The sequence below is a fragment of the Dermacentor variabilis genome, chromosome 10 (genome assembly GCF_050947875.1).
Source record: "Dermacentor variabilis isolate Ectoservices chromosome 10, ASM5094787v1, whole genome shotgun sequence".
NCBI classification, from domain to species: domain Eukaryota; kingdom Metazoa; phylum Arthropoda; class Arachnida; order Ixodida; family Ixodidae; genus Dermacentor; species Dermacentor variabilis.
Genome location: NC_134577.1, coordinates 5,646,221 through 5,666,690, shown reverse-complemented (window position 1 = coordinate 5,666,690; position 20,470 = coordinate 5,646,221). Strand labels below are relative to the sequence as shown.

Genomic DNA, 20,470 nt, shown 5'->3' with positions numbered 1-20,470 from the left:
TGTGTACAAGGGGATTGCTTTTTCTTTGAAAATAATATTTTTGTTTAGAGAGCATTCCACGATCTATAATAGCATGACTATTTATCTGGTGGCTCTAAATTTAGTATTAAAGCTGTTGGCTTGTGAACTGATATGGTGATACCTTATGGTGCCTCATACCTTGACTGGAGATAGTATAGCGATGACTCATTTGAACTTCAAGCCTTATTTTGGCTCCTTGTTGCTCAAGTGCCAGTCACACTGGTGTCACAGCAATGAGAGTTTGTTTCTTGATTTTGCCACTACTGTTGCCTACGCCCTTTCAAAAGCTGTTGATGCTGGCTGTGGCTTAGTGTGCTGATTTTCTTTCTCTTGAGCTCTTCAGTCAAGTTTTCCATGTGCTACAGAATTAAGGCTTGCACAGAGGCTAGTTAAAATATATTTGTACCCGTAAAGCAGCAAAGTTGAGACATACACAGCATCTATCAGCTGTTTATGGTGAACATTGTGCGCCAAAACGCCATACACAGTGATGTGCAAACTGAGCTTGACATGTGCAGCTCATCAATTCGAAACTTCCTCTCCAACTGCTTGAGCCAAACTCTTTTAAGATGTGCACATGCTCCCGATTTCTTCTGGGGTTGCCCAGGAAAGACAATTGTTTTTTCTGAGCCACTAGAGAAGCAATTCGGAGCAGTTGTATAGGAAGGTTCTATTAGATAAGCCACACGTCAAGCTCAGTTTGCGCATGGCATTGTTGCCCACAATGTTCACCCCCTGTTTGTTTTAATAAACAGCCGATAGATGCACTTTGTTTGTGCTGTTCTCATCCCTGTGTGTGTCCCAACTTTGCAACGCTGCTTTACGAGTATGATTGCCACAGAACATCAGTGCAGGGCCGTCATCAAGCGCAGCAAGTGTGCTGTGTATTCACATTTCTGGTCAAGGAAAGCAATGTTCCAAATCCTTCAACACTGCAGGAACTGACGAATATTAACCAACTTTTCAAAAGATTTTCCAGAAATGCAGCATACTGATAGCCATGTTTCTAATGTGAGAACATTCAAAACTTTCGAATAGCTGATTGAATATTATATTCAAGTTAATCCTCAAACTGAATAGTGACAATTTCAAAATACCAATATTTTTGGATACTTCTTTAATACTTTACGTTGTCGTCTCTACAAGATCAAACATACAATTCAAGCAAAAATTTAATATTTTTCATCCCACCCACAGGAGACATAACATACTACAGCTCATTCAGCCAGACTTTTCCACCTAAACAAGATCACTCACAATAAATGTTTAGACATTGCATTCAGCAGTGGTAATTATTTTTAATATGTACATATGCAGCAGCTGTATTTTGGGATCAGATTAAATTGGAACAATTCATTTCAACATACGCTATACAATAATGGTACTACGATCTGCCAAGACAGTTTGAACTAGAGAAAATGTACTAAAGGGAAGGCTGCACTCAATCATAGATACACCTGATTGAGTGGTTATCATTTTTAGTGTCTGTAATTCAGAGGGACAAAACATGGCAAGAAAAAGATGGTGCGCTATGCTGCAGGTAATCACTTCTGAAAAGCTTTCTTCAGTTGTTTATTTCCAGTTTCATTTGAGAGCCTCTCATCATTGGTCTGGTTGTATTACTCATTTCCTGGTTAAGGAGTCAACAACACATTGTCCACTGTGCCTGTCTGTTCTGTGTTCTCATTCTGTACAGTCAATCAAATGTGATATCAACACAACCACTTGTTGCCGTAGCTCAGTTTCTATGGCATTCCGCTACTGACCAAGAAGCCAAGGCTCAACTCCTGGCTGCAGTGACCACAGTTTAACAGGAATGTAATGCAAAAAACACTTGTACTTATAGCATCCTCGATTAATTGCACCGACGCAGTTTATCGAGGATGCTATTAGATTTAGGTGCATGTTGAGAAACCGTGGTGGTCCTGAGGCCCTTCACTATGGCATCCCTCATAACCCACTGTGCAGTTTTCGGACATTAAACCCCACATTTTAGTGTCAATACAACCAAGTATTGGCCCTCGTCAGTTTTCTGGCTTTGTCAACGTTGCTGGCAAACTGTGCTGTATGATTGCTATTGGCGGCAGCATGTGCCAGTAAGCACTGTGTGTGGATTAGGTTATTCAGTGACTGTAGAACGGTGGGCAAACATGAACTGGAAGTGTTGTCAAGCCCAGTGGTTCTGTCTCCATGCAGGGGCCACAAGATATACCTGTCAACTGCACCAAACTATGACTTTCCTACTTTCCGAGAGCTCGTGCGTGAGGTGACTCAAGAGTTCAAACGGATCTCTGAGGGCATGATGGATATTGAGCGGCGACTGCGGCTCAACGACAATTCAGGGCACCTAGCAGAATATGTACGTGCCTTACAGGAGGAAGAGAAAGTCAAGCTTGAGCTGGTATGAGCAGCTATATTTTTTTTCTAAATAGCACGCTACTGTTGCCACATGCTATGTTTTGTGTTAAAGAGGTTAGTTGCAACAAAATTTTTGACCACCTAGAGCCTAGTTTTAGTTATTGTGTATACAGAGTATATGGAGCAGCCTCCTTGCAATGGAGATTGCATTGCACACCTCTCGGAAGGTTTGTGCCTGGAAAAAGGCACCTGTGGTCACTCTAGGGTGAGAGCCAGCCGATCTTCGCTTAGCAGCTGCTGGATAGAGTGCACTTACAGCATATGTGGAGATGGACAATTTCACTTGCATGCTGCAATGACGTGGCAGTCCTATCTATGCTTTGACACAAAGCACACCCCCACCTTCCCTTTCACTTGGCTCTCGGCTGGGCTTGTGCATCTGCCATTGAGCTTGTTGCTACTGATTTCAGCGTGTGCTTCATTATCTGTTTTAGCACTTCCCTAAAAGACATCATATAATCGCAAGAAACTTTAAAGGAAAGCAATATGCATTTGAATATTGATTTATAGAAGGCATTTCCTCTAATATCCCACACACCCTACCTTTTTCATTGCTCTGTCCTCAGCCGTGCTCAAGTGGCTGCTTTGGAACTTCTTGCTGCTGGTTTCAGTATATACCTGCTTCATTATATTTACTTCACAAAAGGATGTTACACATAATCATGACAAGAAACCTTAGAACCAAGGTGCCTGCGTCTAAATACCAATTTATGCCAAGCCCAGTTTTCGAATGTAGAACGACACTTTCATTACAGTGAACTGTACTTTTACACATGGTGCACAGTTTAGTGTGTTGCCATTCCAAAGCACGTCGTCTATTGAAGAACCTGAGTGAGCTGGAACCAAGAATTTTAGCTAGAAAGCATCATGAGAACTTGCATCCATACAGACTAGCATGCGACGCAGTGTAATGTTCATCATGCAATAAGGGACACCACGATACTGCCATTCCACTCTTTGCCACGCAGACAGTGCCGCGTGTAAGTGTGAAGTATCCTTGTATCAAAACATGCATAGAATAAAGCCCGTTCCTATAAAATGTAAAGAATACAGTTTTAAACAACACGGTGCACTTAATAAGAGCTGACTTAAAGAAATTTTTCTTTAAAAGTGTTAAATTTTGATTGAAAAGTTATGCTTCAATGTTCTGGGGTCTTAGGGCCCTGCAGGCGTACCAATCACTGCGGGTTCGAGCTTAGTGAGTCACAGGACTGTGTCACTCGTGGCCTTTACCATGTCGCTGCGTGCGCGCTCAGGCTGCAAGGGGCTACTGAACACAATGCATGCAACACAATGCATGCAAGAGAACACAGTATTGCCCTGAGTTAGCGGAAACTGTTCGTCTCTGGCGGCACCCAACACTGCACAAATACCCGGTGCCAAGACGGCGCAGGAACTAAAGGGGTCTTGCACCAAGGCAAAAATATAGACCGGGGCGCCTATAGCACGTCACTCTTGAGAGCACAGGCTCCAAGCTGGGACACTTCACTAGGACAAGTCCAGGCAGCTATGCTACTTTCCGCGATAACCAATGGGCCAACTCGTGAGAGATCGTGCAGTCTCCTTCAGCTTGGGCCTCCGATAAATCCGGCTCGGCGTGCTATGACCTTGTGCGAGCATTAGGCACCTGTTCTTCGGCTTAGCATCCAAAAAGGATCAACACAGAGTACATTATACCCACACGGGCAAAGGCACCGTGCGCGAGCTTAAGTCCTAGTCTCAAAGGTGTTGACGTATGAGAGGAAAGCATGTACGTACCCGGTGCTGTCTTGGAGGTAAGAGACTGAAGCTTCTACCGCGAGGAGCCGAAGTGGCTATCCCCATGACGTGAGTGCCCTCACCACTAACCATAGTGAGTGGAGCGCCACTGCCAACAGCTGTCGCGAGTAGAAAGGGGGGAGGCATAGGGACAGCAGAACAGGTGAGTGCCCGTGCAATGGTGCTGGCACATTCCTCATTCCCCACAATGTTCTCTTTTTAGTGTAAAACAATCAAGATGGTTCTTCGACCAAAACACTGAGACAAATTATTCGAATCGAGGCAGGGTAGCTATTGGGACTTCATTTTTCTATTCATGCTGTAGTGTTGAGGCTAGCAAGTTTTACCCAGATGGTGAGCTTTCCTGGTGTGACAAGTGAACAGTAACCCTGGCTGAGTTGGCATCAGCTCATTCTCTATTTTTCACCAATTCTCAGACAAAGCCTGTACTTCTGTAAATGAAAGGCTAACAAGCAAAAAGTTTTCACTCAAGAAAAATCCTAAAATGTGGCTGAGTTTCTCAACAGCAAGATTTAGTTGCAGTGTCAAAACAAACTACTCGAACTCCGTTACAACGAAATGGGATATAACGAAATAATGGATATAGCAAAGTAAATGAATTAGCCCTTGAAATCCCCATAGAGATCCATATATTTAAAACCCCGTTTTAACGCAGTGAAATTGTCCAGCCAATGGATATAACGAACTAGATTCGTCTCTGAAACAAAAAATTACCTGACCATTGCACGCCAAGTACATCGCATTCCGCAGGATTCGGCACTTGCTCACCGTGGCAGTTCCAAACTCCCACTTCCCCGTATTGAATACGTTGTCGAGTGACACTGGTCTTTCTGACCACCGCGCGTAGCTGCACACAAGCAGCAGCTCACTATCGTACTTCTCCACTGACCTCTTTTTTTCTTGCTTAGTTTTTTCAGGCTGCACGGCATGTGGTACAGGCAGGAGCAGCTGGGGGTAGTTCAGAAGAACTCCTTGATGGGCAAGTTGGTGCATGGCTGTGTTAGGAAGAGCTGCGCGTATAGAAGGACAAACACAGGAAAAAAAGTTGGACAGAAAGAGTGGAAACTATCAACCAGTTGTTTTGAAGCTGCATACATAGGTAGTGTTCACACTGGACAAATATAAAGGAATGGGAGGAGGATCTCCCCGGCACAATTTCGAGAGTCACAGGCAAGCCTGCACGAGTCGCGCCATGCTGTGTGGTTACATGTGGTGGTGCGAAACATTAGTGCATTCACTTCTTTCTCTGTGGAGTGCCGCGCAGGCAGCCGCAGTTGGGCTGGCTTCAGAGACCTCCCCATCGCAATCTCGGGGTCACGCCCAGGCCATACATTCACGTCTCCCCCTCTCCCTGCGGCACACCGCGCTGGCTGGCAGCTGGGCGTGGCCTCCGAGATTGCATTAGCATCGGTGCAATCTTGGAGGCCACGAGTCGGCTGATCCAAGCCGGTGCAGTGAAATTCGCTAACCTCCGAGATCACGTACAGCAGCACTGTGTTATGACATGCTCCTCGACCACGATGAGCCAAGTGGAAAACAGATGCAGAAGACGGTCACAATAGAAGAGAAGGCATCTATCTAGAGGTTGTCATGTCAGGTGCTATGAAGACGCGTGACACGCCAAATATTCGTTTTGTTCAAATTTCATTGAGTGTGGCCATGTAGCAGCTCCACGGGCCGCAAGGCCATCTTCTTATTTCCATGTTTAGCAAAAGTTTGGGTGCAGCGCACATTAGTCTGCATTATGAAACGTGAAAAAGTCACTTTTGCCGGTAATGTGCTATTATACGTTGCAGTTGCATAGCCAGGAAATAATTTCGTGGGGAGGGGGAAGGGAGCACAATTTGACTGAGGAGGAGGTTGGCGGTGAGAGTTGACACACATTTCTTTATGACACATGTCCTTATAGCGTAAATTAGGGAGAAGGCAGTGGGGCATAGGGGGACATGTGCTCTGTATACCCTCCTCTCCCCCCCCCCCCCCCCCCCGACTATGCCTTGATATGTTGAATTCCGTGCAGTAATGTCACTTCGTGCTTGCAAACATGGCATTTTTACACACTTCTAGTGTACAATATTTCTGACAGGAAAAATGACTGACGTTCCCATACTGCACATTGGCCACAACTGAACTTGCACTGACATATGTCCGTCATTTTGCTTCAGCAGGAGTTGCTGGTAACTAATTCAATTGTTTCTTCCGATTGCTCATTTGAATAATGAATAAAATGGTATTACATGACAATATGATGCAACTATAAAAAACAATGCAGCTAAAAGTGGTAGTGAGGGCCATGCTGTGCAGAAAATGCTCCCATGCATGGTGTGCACTGTTGTGGACATTTTAGAAAATGTTTCAAAGGAAGAATGTGGCTTCACTCAGCCGCAATATTTACAGCTCTTGCCTTGGAAGGCATCTTCTATCCCATGTAGACAATTGTGTGTACCAAACTTCCATGTATTATGTGTATTTCCTTCCATGTATTTACGCCGCTGTGTTTGCATGTTGCAGAAATGTTCAGAGCTGGCATATACACCGGAGAGCCGCACTGCACCCTCTCCCAATTTTTCCTCGATTCTCGCAACTAATTAGCCTCCCCCCCCCTCAGACTCGCGGTAGAGGGAAAGGTATTTGATGTGCGAGGAGGTTATTCCTCCCACGAAGAGAAAAAGGTATAAAAGAGTGTCACTGGGGGAGACTCTCTCCTCTCTGGCACCCAAACCTCGAACCTGACCGATGACCTAACAGATACCTGCTGCAACCCATAAGTGACCTTGTTGCCTCACTATCAGGCATAATGAGGCAAGTCTATTTGTTACCTATTACGAGAGGACTTTCCTTCTGCAAGTGTTGCTTGTTGCTTGCAGCAGTAAACCGTGTTAGAGTTGACGCCTATGGTTGCCTTATTTGCTGGAACCCATCCTAGCTGTGATTGCACACATTACTGGTTGTGGAGTTCTACGGAAAGACAGTGTAGCTAGATTGGCAGCTTGCCTTCAGCCCTAGCCTCATGCAGAGCGTACCCTCACAACACAGACAATAGAATCTTTCCGAAAGTCCCTCCTTGTCTTTATGGTTTTTCCTAGACATATTGCAGGTCACCCCCACAGGGGCGTCTGCATCAGCAGGCATTTGGTGTGTTGCGACACCACGTATCCAACCACATGAGGGTTCGACCACCCCGCGTGTAGTCGTGCGCGTCTTAGCCGTATTTGGGAACAGGGGGATCCTAGTGGCTGAGCAGACGCCAGGTGTTCAGACTTTAAGGACCCCTGGTGGAGGCAATACACCTCTTTGGCCTCTACTTCATAGACTGCACCCCCAGACTGACCCACCAGGGGGAAATCTGTTGTCTTTTCCTGTCCTCCTCTCCAATCTTTGTATTTACCTGTTTTTAATCATTCCTGTCTTCTCTTCGTTTCTTCTTACCTCTGATCTTCCCGGCAGCAAGGGTTAACCTCATGTGGAACTACCAACCTCGGTTGTATATGTTTGGTTAAGCGGAAACATAGAGTTGGCATCGGCAGGACTTGTTTATATATATATTTGTAACGAGGATGAAGCGCCGGTTAGCCCGGCACATCTCCAGCGTATGAAATGTAATGAAGTGCCGGTCAGTTGGGCACATCACCAGCGCTTTACGCACGGGGCCGGTTCGGACTGCTCGCAGGGTTTTGACTACCGCACTGAGTTCGATCTCTCTCCTTGCATACGATCTCTCACCTGTCGCGCAGTCTTTGCCCACTCAACTTTGTCCTTTCAGCACTTGCCATCGATGACATGCGCTCTGAGCAGAGCAAAGACCCATGGATTTCTTCGTTTTGGGCTTTCTCACTGATCCTGCCACAGTTACAGCATCTAGGACGCTACGGCGGCAAGCGCATCACTTTGCTGTTCGCAACCAACTCCTCTACCATCGCAAATATTTCCCGGAGGGTTGGCAATGGCTCCTCGTAATACCGTGGATTCCCAATGTGCATACGGTAGCGTGTTAAAGACCTACACCCGCCTTAGGCTCCGGTATTACTGGCCTGGCATGTACAAGTTTGTTCGCAAGTCCGTCTGCTGCTGCCTCGACTGCCAGCGCTGAAAGTCGATCCCTACTTCCATTGCCGCACCTTTGCAGCCGCTTCCTTGTCCATCCCGTCCTTTTGATGGTGTCGGAATCGACCTTTACGGTCCACTTCCTTGTACTGGGGTTGGAAACCGCTTGATTATCGTTGCAGTGGATATCTCGCACACTATGCAGAAACCGCTGCACTTCCGTCTGCCACTGCCCAAGACGTTGGATCATTCATACTGCGGCATTTTGTTCTTTTTCACTGAGCTCCTCGGGAACTTCTTATCAAGGCCGCGCTTTTCTGTCTGAAGTCATGACATCGCTTCTGAAGGAGTGTAGCATCATCCACAGGACCACTAGTGCATACCATCCGCAAACGAATGGGTTGATAGAGCATTTCAACCGTACTCTCGGTGACATGCTCGCCATGTACGTCGCGTCCGACCATTCCAACTGGGACGCTGTGCTTCCATTCGTCACATTAGCCTATAATACTGCCACTCAAGCCACCAATGGCTTTTCTCAGTTTTTCTTGCTGTACGGCCGTGAACCTTCCTGCACCATCGATACCATTCTACCCTACCAGCCTGATTCATCAGAATGTGTTTTTGTCTCTCAAGCTGCGCAGCATGCTGAAGAATGCAGACAACTTGCCCGCTGTCTTACCACCGCAGATCAGACACATCAGAAGCTTCGTCATGGTGGTTCTGACCCCAAAAGCTTCCTTTCCAATTCATTGGTTTGGCTGTGGGTTGCACCTTTAGCTCCCAGCCTTTCTTCTAAGCTGCTCCCACGATATGGGCCTTACTGTGTTATTTCACAAACTTCCCCCATGAACTATGTCGTCGAGTCTATGAACGAGTGGCAGGAGGAGGACAAGAACAGAAATGATGTACGCATTGAGGAATAAACGGGAAAGGAAGCTTGCTTCCACCGTTTTGAAGGAGCTTGAGCTCAAAAAACAAAGTTTTGGCTGATGCCGAGATGCAGGTGTCCCGCATCCAAACCAAAATAAACTCTTTAAAGCAGTGAAACACAACACTCAGGCGTCGTGCGCGGGCTGAGAGTATGTCAGGACAGTTGAGGTTTACTTACGAGCGGTTGAGAGAGAATCTCAATTGTGACAGAGTTCGGGCCTCATAAGCACTGAGCTTGCTATCAGTTGATAGAAATAGCTCATATTCGAATATATTTGCTTCTATGTGCGTCTCCTTTTTATTCGTATTTGTGAATGTCCGACTTATTCGCAATTTTTTTCGAAGACACTTTATTTTCTGTGCATTTTACTAACCCCTGCCTTCTATTCGCTTTTTGAATAACATAAACACTATTAGTATTCAAATTGGATTAAGTTGCTTTTTATTTTTTTCATGTGCTTACTCGAGAGTGACAGCATCAGGCGATATGGTTTCAGCCCGTCTTGACATAAAACATAGTTCTGCGTCACTCAGGGAAATGGGCAAAGGCACTCAGGGAAAACCTGGAAAACTCAGGGAATTTGGAAATGCCAACTTGGTAGACACCCTGTAGGTGTTAAGTTACTTTCTGCTATCACTTTGCCTTCGCGCATTCCACCGCACATAACTTTGACAAGGACACTGGCTCAAGGAGGAAGTGTAACGCTTTTGGCGGAAACATGAAGGGCGTCATCGCATCAATTGTTGTCGTACCCATCGATTGCTAGGCCAGCTGAGAAGGTGACTACACCTCCCCGTAGGTCAATAACAGCGCCATAGTCTTGCAGAAAGTCAACCCTGACAATGACGTCACGGGAGCATTCGCGTAGGACAAGCAGCTGGCCACGAAAGGTGATCCTCGAATACGAACTCTAGTCGTACAGGTTTCCAGCGGAGTTACGATGTGACCAGCAGCCGCCTGAATCGGCGAGCCATGCCAAAGAGTAATTACTTTCTTCAGATACATCACCATCTTCCTGCTTAAAACAGGAAAGTCCGCACTGGTATCCAGTAAAGCGCTAACCGTGTAACCGTCGATCACCACCAGTATGTCAAGCGAAAGCCGGTCATTCCGTTCAGCTGCAGTTGACGCCGAAACGGTGCCCATCCTTGTTCGCGTAAATCGTCTTGGCGACGGCGAGCGTGACTTTTGTCCGGTAGATTGTGGCATGCACTGTTGAGCCAGGTAATGTTCAATATCCTGAGGTAGTTGTTCAGGTCAAAGTGGCGGTGAGTAAGCGGAAAAGCCCCGCAACCTCAGACGTCGGTATGGGCACTGGCGGTACAAATGATCTGCCTCACCACAGTGGAAGCACAGAACGGTGGTCCGGTGTGCGTCAAACATTCGACTTCCGAGGAGTCATGCATCGATCGTCTGCGTAATGCACTGGCTGCTCCGGCTGAAGAACAACAGGAGGAGTGGCAGGCAGAAATGTTGGAGGCGTGCGTCGTTCAACGATGTATTGTACCGGCTGGGCTGGTGATGAAAGTGCCACCGGATGAGCGGCGTGAACAAACAGCATAGGTCGCACAGTGGTGTTCAATTGGTGCAGGCACAGTGTTAGCAAGAGGAAAGTTGGACTGGAGCGCTTGGTGTACTTCATGTTTTACGGCATTGGCAGTGGAGCTCATCGTAGCTTGTGACGCGCCGTAAATCTTCTGCATTTCTTCCCTCACAGTGGTGCGAATGGTTTCTCCGGTCGCTGTGAAAATATCGTAAGTGGATGTTGCGTTCACTTGTCGCTCGTAGGAGTTTGATCGCTGCTGAAGCATCTTCTCCATACTTACAGCCTCAGATAAAAATTCAGCGACAGTCTTCGAAGGGCTTCGCACAAGACCATTGAAGAGCTGCTCTTTCAGTCCTCACATCATAAGTTTAGTGGCGTCGTCCCATTCATTGTACTCGGCCATGCGCTCAAAGTCGGCCATCCATTCTTCGACATCTTCGAACAAGTCGCCATGGAACGACTTTGGAACCCGCGGGTTCTGATGTGTGTACAGAGTCGTCATCGCGCTATCCGTACCAGTTGAGGTGGTTGGAATCGCGTCTTCTGGAGGCAGTTTCCTGATCCTATGGCTGGCCTGATGGACGGGAGTCTCTATTGGCACAGGGCTGGTGGTTCCGCTCCCAGGAGGGGTCTTCGGCCTGAGTGAGAAATACCCTGCACCTTCACCAGTTTGTCACGCGTCTCCAGGGAGGACTGGTGACGTTTAATGGGGACAGCTGGCCTCTGAAGAAACAACGGCGGGACCAGGCTATCTAGCGGGCGGGGGTAGCATGCGCACTTCTTCCTTCTTGGCCTTCCTGCCTCCTCTTTTGCACTGTCCCCTCTACTGCAGGTGGCAATATGTAGGGTTACGTTCTGGCAAATTTTGTTTGTGCGGGATTGTAGTACAGTGGCATTTCATTGGCGAAAGGTATGAAATGCATTGAATCCTATGGGCGTTCGCCGGGGATACGAAAATATCTCGTTGTTGTGAGAATTTTGTAGTCATGGGATTTCATTATCGTGGGTTTCGACTGTATGCTGGATTCCTGGCCACAGAGGCATTGAGGGGAATGTGCTTGACAACGAACTCGCTACATCTACAGCAATGAAACCTCGCAACGCTCCTAAGCTGTCACAGATGTAAACCTGGAATCTTTCCTGCGAAGGAAACTAAGAAGCTATTGGCAACATCTTTGGGATGCTGAAACCTCTAACAAGCTTCACCAAATGAAAGCTCAGTTAGGCTCTTGGCCATCAGCAACGAAATCACGGGCAGCCAATGTCCTCTTAACTCGGTTGAGAATAGGACACACATACGGCATGCACAGCTACTTGTTGACTGGGGATGAACCTCCCATCTGTGCTAAATGTAGCGAGAGGTTGACTGTCATCTATGTCTTACTGAAGTGCTGGGAAGTAGACGGTGAAATGAAAAAACACTTTCCTCTAGCGTACACACAACCTATCCCTCTTCATCCAGCAATGTTTTTTCGTGATGAACCGCTATTCAACATGAAATCAATATTAGATTTTATAAATGAAGTCCACTTGTTGCATGTTATCAGCTCCAAAAGTTCATAAGGTGCTTTCTCTTATGAAGCCACTGTTGCGATGTTAGCACTTTTTATAGCGCACGCCTCCAGGGCCTTACTCCCGAAAGGCCCCGATGAGGCAGTAGTGCTACCGACAACCACACATTTTAGTATACCATCTCTTCACAGCGTATATTTTATTTTCAGCCAACATGTCACTTACACCATATGTATCACTGTCGTAATTTTACCTAAACATATATTTTACGCACTCTACAGCGAATGTTTTTAGGCCTCTATACAGCCATGCACATATACATTCTGACATTGACCACAAACTCGACTACATTAATCCGTTGTCTGGCACTCCTTGGCCGTCCCTGGCCCTTGCCCCATAAAACCCCATTAATCATCATCACAATCTTGTTTATCAGCTTCCGGAACCCTAAATACTCGTGGGTGATATTAAAGGAGTATCGACACAAAAATTCTCGATCTTGTTTTTTCTGCTGCAATAAGTAGCTAATGACCCAGTAATCATGGCACGAAACAGCATTGGATTCAGAGCACGACAGGCAATTATTTGGAGCCTTGTTTGTAGCAACCAAAACAAGTTCCGGTTTTGGAGAGCAACGAGATGGGCCAAAGAAGGAGTGTAAACGCAGCTGGACACATGGTCACACAAAACTGTGACGTGCCACGCTCGCCGGCGCGCGGGCTTCGTGTTGCTAGTTCGTCTGCTACGCCTGCACGTCATCACTGACAGTCGTTGCTGCCAGCTCAGCGCGAACGATCATTGTCAGCAGTGTTTTACGATAGCCGAGCATCTAGCGGTGTCATTCGAGCATTGTGTAGTACCGTTGATTGATTGCTGTCCACCAATGTTAGCAATCAGTGACACGCACTGCTTGAGTGAAGGTAATTGAATTGGTAACAATCGGATATTTGGTCGCAGTATCTGTTTCCTCAATGTCAATAAACTGGTGTCTTAACAAAGAAACTTGGCATAAATTCGAGTCGCCGTATGGCTTACCACTCTTTGCTCACTGCACGCGCTATCTGTGACAGTCATTTATAAGGTGTGCTGCCAATGCTCGATATGCTTTCCCACAACACAGCTCCGCCCTGCTTTTAAATTTTCATATGTTGCTACTAAACATTCCCATGACAGTGTTAAGATGGTGGTGAAAAAAAAAATGCACAACAAGGTATGAACAAGAGCCTGTGAACAGACTCCTGTTACCTCTACCCATGTCTGTAAATGTGTGTTTTCTTGCATTTGTGTATATATTCTTTTTCTCCATTTCTTTATGTGAGATTTTAGTTTTCACTCTCGTGTTTATGTGCCTGCTTCTGTGTGCGTTTGTGTTTATTTTTATTTCTGTCCTTTCATTTTGTATTACCCTTTGTTGTAAGTTTCCTTTCGGCTACGTCTTTTTTCACAATTTCATTAACTCTTCTCATTCAAATCACCAAGTCCTGTGAACAGCAGGGCCAGCCTCTGCTCTCTCGTCTACCTCATCTTCTTGGTCATCTGGCTGTGTTTTCTGTTCTTGCTTCTTGTGTTGTTTCCATGATGTGATTAACCAACTTGCACAAAAGAAAATTCTATCAGCTATGACAACAGAAAAGTTTAGATACATTTTTGTTAAGAGCATCTTTTGGTTGCACAGTAACTTCGCCATTTACCCCTCTTCATATGTTCATGCATCAGTGCATGTGGTAGCGCGCCAGAAGTGCACATAAAAGGGTGCCGTATTATGAAACACCTTGCTATGTCTTTGCATTTTTAAGGCTTCCAGTCTTAGTAAACTGATGGTTTCGCTGCCCATCACACATGGTGCTACAAATTTTCAACACTAATAATATTGTGTTGCGGGGCGTCATTTCCTGTCTGATGTTTTCGTCATTACAAAGGCATTTTTCAGGAAAGAGCTTAGCAAAGCAGAGAGCTGAGAGCTTTTGCAACTTTCACCATTTATTACTTCACCAGTTTCATTGTCTGAATCTTGCTGTCACTTTGCCTATGGCTTGTACAATAAAGAGTGCTCCAATAAAACAGATTCAACTTTACTCAGCGTATTTCGGTACAAAAAATGCTAGCAGAGTTGTTCAAGGTTAATAATTGTGCTTGCATTCGCGTTACTTGCCCAGTCAGATAAACAAATTAAGCAATGGCTATGACATGGCTGTGATTCGAAGTGCACAATGCTAAGTGACTCAAGCGTGCCCCAGACTACTGCTATGTCACCAAGGGGCCTGTCAAGCTCGACAGTAGCTGCCCAAATGAGTATTATGGGGCTCACTGAGCTAATGATGTTTTATAATTGTTTCCTTATTCGCATTACTTGCATGAGCCACATAACCAAAAAAAAAAATGGTGCAACCGCCTGAATGTGCTTTGCCATGCAAGCTGCTAACAGTGGCCGTCAATTTCGCGTTGATAAGTGCTTTTTCACCATAGGGCCTGTAAAGCTGCACAGTGGCTGCCCAAATGAGCATTTTGGACCTCTCATAGTTATTCAGGGTTAATAATTGTGTTTGCATTCTGATTTGCCAGCACTTAAGCATCTCTCCGTGCAAGTACTTAACTTGAACACAATGTGTGCAGGACGTTGCTTTTTCAGAATTCAGTTTCCATTAAAAGGAATATGCCACAAAATGAACTGCTTATTTATTTGAGACGTCACAGCAGGATGGTTCGCAGCTGCAAACCCACTGGCAAAATATTGGTAGCCCTGATAAAGGCTGTTCTTTATTCAGTAAGAAGCTTTGTCGAGTGGTTCAATGCTGGACAGGTCACAGTCGGAGACGTTTTCTTCAATTTCATCTTCACCCAGTTGGATAATGATGTGTTGGATGTGGCCACTCCCAGACTGAATTTGCCTCCAGGTCCATCAAGTGGTGAATGCTCTTCCTCCAGTGTTCCGCCGTTACGTGCTTGATTTTTTACTTCAAGACATCTTCGATCATGGACTGCTTGAAGTCTCTGTTGGCCGTAACAATGCCATTTTTTACCTTTGCCCACACCAGCTCGATGGGATTAAATTCGCAGTCGTATGGTGGGAGCATGAGTACAATGCAACCAGCCCTTTCAGCTGCATTGTTTACGATGTAGCTCGGAAAGCGTGACCTTAAAGATGCCTCCAGTTCAAGCAGCTGCTTTTTCACCATCCTTTCACTGTAGGCGATATCCTTGCTTTCGAGCCACTCCTGCATTTTTCCCTTCTTCCAAGCCATCGTTGGCAATTTCTCTTCTCAATGGGCATGGTAAGGTCCATTGCCCAAAACAAGACGCTACCATCTGGCAACTTCTGCAGAAAGTCATTAAACCATCTCTCAAAACGATTGCCGTCCATTTCGTTGTAGTCATTTGTTTTTTGGCCTCTGAATGCATCCAAGCAGTCGTGTATGAAGCCGTCCTCGCTGCCGATGTACATCACAATCGGGCACTGGCCTTTCCCAGAAGGTTGTTTCAGACGCGTCGACAGGCCATTTGCTTGAGTGTACAGGCGTCCGCGCTTCTGCACCACAGTGTTTGTCCACGCGATTGACTGAATGTGTCCCGCCGTCACCCATGTCTCGTCCAGGAAGATCTTTCGACCTTCTGCCCAGTAGCGCTCTACCTCACGAAGGTAGCAATTCCACCATTTGGCGATGTCATCCCGGTCAATAATCAATGAGTTGCAGCTCTTCTCGTGCTTGAATCCAGTCTCAACAAACAGGTGGGGCACAGTACACCGCTTCAGTGACGGGAGATCCATACACTTCGAGAACTCGTTAGTTATCTTCGCGACCATCGATATCTCGTTGCGGGGTGCACAACGTGAAGCTGTCATACTTAGTGCTGCGTCTTCTTTTCTCCGTACTTCATGGTGACTTTCGCAAGGGCGTGGACCAGTTTGCCACTTGAAAAATGCGAAGCCTTGACCTCCGTCCTCACCCTGAACACTGCTTTCACTGACACCGAGCATCTCGGCGACAAACTTGCTTGCGTCCACCACACTGCATTCAGGCTCCCTGTTACGCCAATATGTGCAGCAGTGGAAGATCATGTTGCGTGAATCACTAGTCAGGATGTGGCCGCCCTTGTCGAGGCTCCTTGGTGGCATGGAGATCGAGGTGACACAAGGTTCGTTCAGCAGCAAAGGATCACGTTCCGTTGTCACCTCGCTGGGCTCCACAGCGGAAAACTCGCATGGGATGCCTTGCACGAACTGACGAGATTGCATGTTTAAAGAAAAAGTAAAAGGGAACAAAAAAAAAAACCGTCAAATTCTTAAAAATAAGTTTGTGAAAACACAAAACAAAAAAGATAAAAATTGTATGCTATTTAAAACGAATAGTATTAAAAACGAAGGATGAAGCATTTTGTTAAGTATGTACTTGTTAAATAGCAACTGATTCATTTTAAGCTTGGAAAATGAGTAATAACTGTGTTGTGTACATGCAGACCAGTGCAAAAGCCATGCAGAGCTGTTCTTTCTACTTTTGTCCCTTGCAATGAAGCTAAAAAGCAGATGATGCGCAGCGCTGTAGAAGGCACAGGGTTAATTTTCTCATGCGATCTGGCATGTGCTGTAGCATTCCAGTCACGAGAACTCTACCAAATTGGTCATCAAAATACAAGTCCTTATTTATACCAAGAATTTTACATTTTAGAAAGACTTCTTCTTTCTTTCTTTCTCTTTTTTTTAGTGGGACTATTTTATTCCCGGAGGCAATTGGCTATCGTGCGTCGGTCATCTGCGCGGGGCCTCCCCTTTCTTATAGTGTTGTACCTGACTATAGGTATAACCATAACGGCGGCCCCAAACTACATGCAGAGCTATTGGAAAAGCTAAGAGCAAAGACAAACACCTGTCACTCCTTTCTTGGCTCCAAATCTCTGATCCCTTATCTGGTCTGTCTGCAGAGGTTTGAGGAAAGGAGCGGTTGTACCAGGCCTCACTTTCAGAAATGCAGAGCTGTGCCTGTCTTCTCACATGCAGCTGGCCCCGGAAACCCGAAAAAGGGAAGCTGCTTGCACTGCTATGGGTGTACGCAAAGGCACATCTAATGAGGCAGTTCAGGAAGATGTCGGCTGGCACTCCTTTGAAGCATGTGATTCCTTGGCGAACAGAGACTGAGTGGAATGAACAGCAACCGATGCGCTAGACCAGTTTACAGGTATATCCACTTGAGATTAATACTGAGTGGGTGACGAGGACAAAAAAAAAAGAAAAGAAAGAAAATCTAGCTAAAGATGCAGCATCGACCTGGTTCGGCTTACAACCCCCCCACAAGGTGACCAAAGGCATAAAGTGATGAAGCACATCAGGTCATTTGAACTGCAAAGATGGAAGGCAACCGCAAAGGCAAAACCAGCAATGTCTGCGTACTGCTCCTTCGAACAGGACATCAAAAAGTAGTGGTTTTACGACAATTCTGAGGGAAGCTGTTTCATGTGTGAGGTCCGTAGCGGTATGCTGTGAACTCGCCTTTTACAAGCAAAATGCATAGTGGTACAAGCACAGCCTGTCACCACTGCAACGAGTCACATTTCTCAAATAATCCTGGAATGCACGAATCTCCAGCCCAAGTCTACACCATAGGCAGTCGAAAATAATGTGTTGGCGCTACCTTTGGTCTGCCACGCGACATATCGTGCAGGCTGCGAAGTTGTGACTAGAACCCTGGTAAAGCACACAAATACTGCCGAGTGACCCAGTAAATGGGCAAGAAGGCCAATAGAAAGGACATTATTATATTAGAGTGTTACTCTTAGGCGCCTGTTCTTGCATCAGCGTCAGTATCCTACCCCCTAATCGAGCAAATGCAAAGCACAGCAGGGGATGAAAGTGGCAAGAGCGAAAAGAGTGCAAGGAGGAAAGCGGAGGAGGGTATGGCAAATGCCTGCGAACAAAAGTGTAATGCTGCGCAGCTTTGCAGCAACGATGGCTACAAGATGGCACCAGAGGTTTGTTGTCTGTAGGGAAATGAAGTGCTGCATGAGCGGAGGCTGTCCGCGGCAACTGCTGCTGTGAATTGCACCCATGCGTCCCCCACACACTTCATCTGATGATCTCCTGATTAGAGAGGCAGTTGCCCCACACCGCGCAACTGCCTCTCTGAAGCACAGTGCGTAACAGTTGCACAACATGCTTCATGAGACAGCTTGTCCGCACCAGCCAATATATCACGAAATGAAAACGTGAATACTGCTGCGCTCAAATTTTGCCTTAGGGAGTATCGTAATCTGTGAATTTTTTATTTTTCTGTTTTTTCGACAAGGTTTTTAACTTAACCATCTGATCCAGGCTACATACTCTCATTTGTCGCCCGATACAAAGGAAAGACCATGGTAATCATCATGAGAAGGTGCTTCATCAGCACAGCCTCAGATCGCTGAGGCTGTGTTTGAGAGCTCAGTAATTTCTTGATAAAGGTTAGGTTGCATTTCTGTCCTCTTATTTTAATGAAATGTGCCACTTGATCTAAAAAGTTGCTGTTGGATGGGATTGTATTATTCAGACCTTAGTGCTTGGCCTTACTAACCCTTGTGTGTTCTCTGTGCCTTGTGCAGACAGCCAAGCTGCAGCTGGCCAAGCAAGACCTGCTGGACAATCCAGAGGAGTACAAGAACCAGGCTGATGTGGCATCTATGAAGGCTAGGCAAGTGACTCCCAATCATCGCATTTTGTTTCATAAAAGCAAGTTGCAAAAAGATGAGCCGCATATGTCTTAAAACCTCGTTGCACTCTTGTGCATAAAGTAACATGTAACTAGCAAAGGTTAGTGTTGTAGGCAGTGGTGCCATCTTAGCAAATTTTGTCACCGGATCTAGTCTTCGGTCATTCTAGCATCAGATTTTAGAGCGCAGCTCTTAGGTGCCCATTCCTGCAGCGAGTGTTGGTGTAACCGAGCAAATGAGCGCAGCTGATGAAAGAGTGAATGCAGAGCGCAGCGGCAGATGGAAAAAGCAGTGAGCTAAGAGAGTGCAAGGATGAGTTTGTGGCAAAAGTGTGAGAGGAAAAGCGTAGTGCCGTGCAATGAGGTGCACTGCGGCGACGATGGCTACAAGGTGGTGCCAGAGTAGTGCACATCGTCTGGGAAGTCTGTCTGCGGCAGCTGCTGTAAGTCACGCCCACGCGTCACTCGCATGTTGCTTCTTGTGACCTCCCACTTGGCAAGGCAGTCTCTCCACACTTCGCTCCGTTTGCAATGCGCTGCGTGAGACGGATATGGCGAAAGGAAGACGCGCATAGAGCTGCACTCAAATTTTGCTTTAGGGAGTGTAGTATTTGTCGGTGAATTTTTCTGTTAGCAACCGGTGGCATTTCATTAACAACTTGGCAGAACAATTTGGCAACTCTTTAGTGTCTCTGCAGTAAAAAATTTGCTTCAAAAATGCCTTTCTAGAATGCACTTTATTACTCAAACATCACCCGTAGGCAGCTGAAATTAGCTGTACAGTGCTTGTGCTCTGTTACTTGGTGAAGCTACTGTGGTCTCCGGTCAAGGAGGACCAATCTCACCATGCGTTTTGCTACGTCGCCACTGCCACAGTGCATGCCGGTAGATGTAGTACTCTGGCTCTGTTGGGTGTACGGGGAGTGTACGGGATGTGGAATGCACCAAGCCTTTTTGTTTGTTTGTAGTGTTTATTTGTTGATGCATCATATAAGTGAATGAATGAAGACTGCTAACTGGGCTAGTTGCATTGTGTTCATGGTTACGAACATACGTCGGCACTAACACAAGAGGTGTACAGAGAAGTCCACTACCCAGCGCTCGTGTCATGCATTTTTGTCTTCATACCTTGGCTTTTCTTTCGATGAACCCGTATGGGTTTCCTTTGTAGCAATTGCTATGGTTGGGTGGATGTCTCATTTTTCACTTTACTAATCCCTTGGGTTAGTGCCATGTTTTGTTTGCAGCCCTGAGTACAGCGAAGGAATTGTTGCATCCCTGTGTGCTCCATTAAAATGCAACGAAAAAAAGAAATGAGGAAGCTTTAGCTCCGAACCAACTCCAATTTTCTTATTTCAAGTATACATGTAAAACACAGAAATGCTTTTATGAGGCAATCACAAGACTGATGTAAATTGATTTTGTTGCATTTGACAGAGAAAGTTATTATGACTCTCAGAAGTAGCATTTTTATTTAGGGCTTGATTTTTTGTAATATTCCCAAAAATTGTCAAGCTAAAAAAAAACACGCATGAAGGTTAC

The 20,470-nt window shown here is 46.0% G+C and overlaps 1 protein-coding gene across 1 annotated transcript in view; it reads left to right on the top strand.

The window, feature by feature from the left end:
- The window catches only part of LOC142559777 (required for excision 1-B domain-containing protein-like), a 48,965-nt gene that overhangs the window by 4,155 nt on the left and 24,340 nt on the right, over positions 1–20,470 (top strand). Inside the window, exons 3-4 of the mRNA XM_075671422.1 lie at positions 2,218–2,422; positions 18,822–18,910. Coding sequence (XP_075527537.1) covers positions 2,218–2,422; positions 18,822–18,910 — 294 coding nt within the window. The remainder of the gene's footprint in view (positions 1–2,217; positions 2,423–18,821; positions 18,911–20,470) is intronic.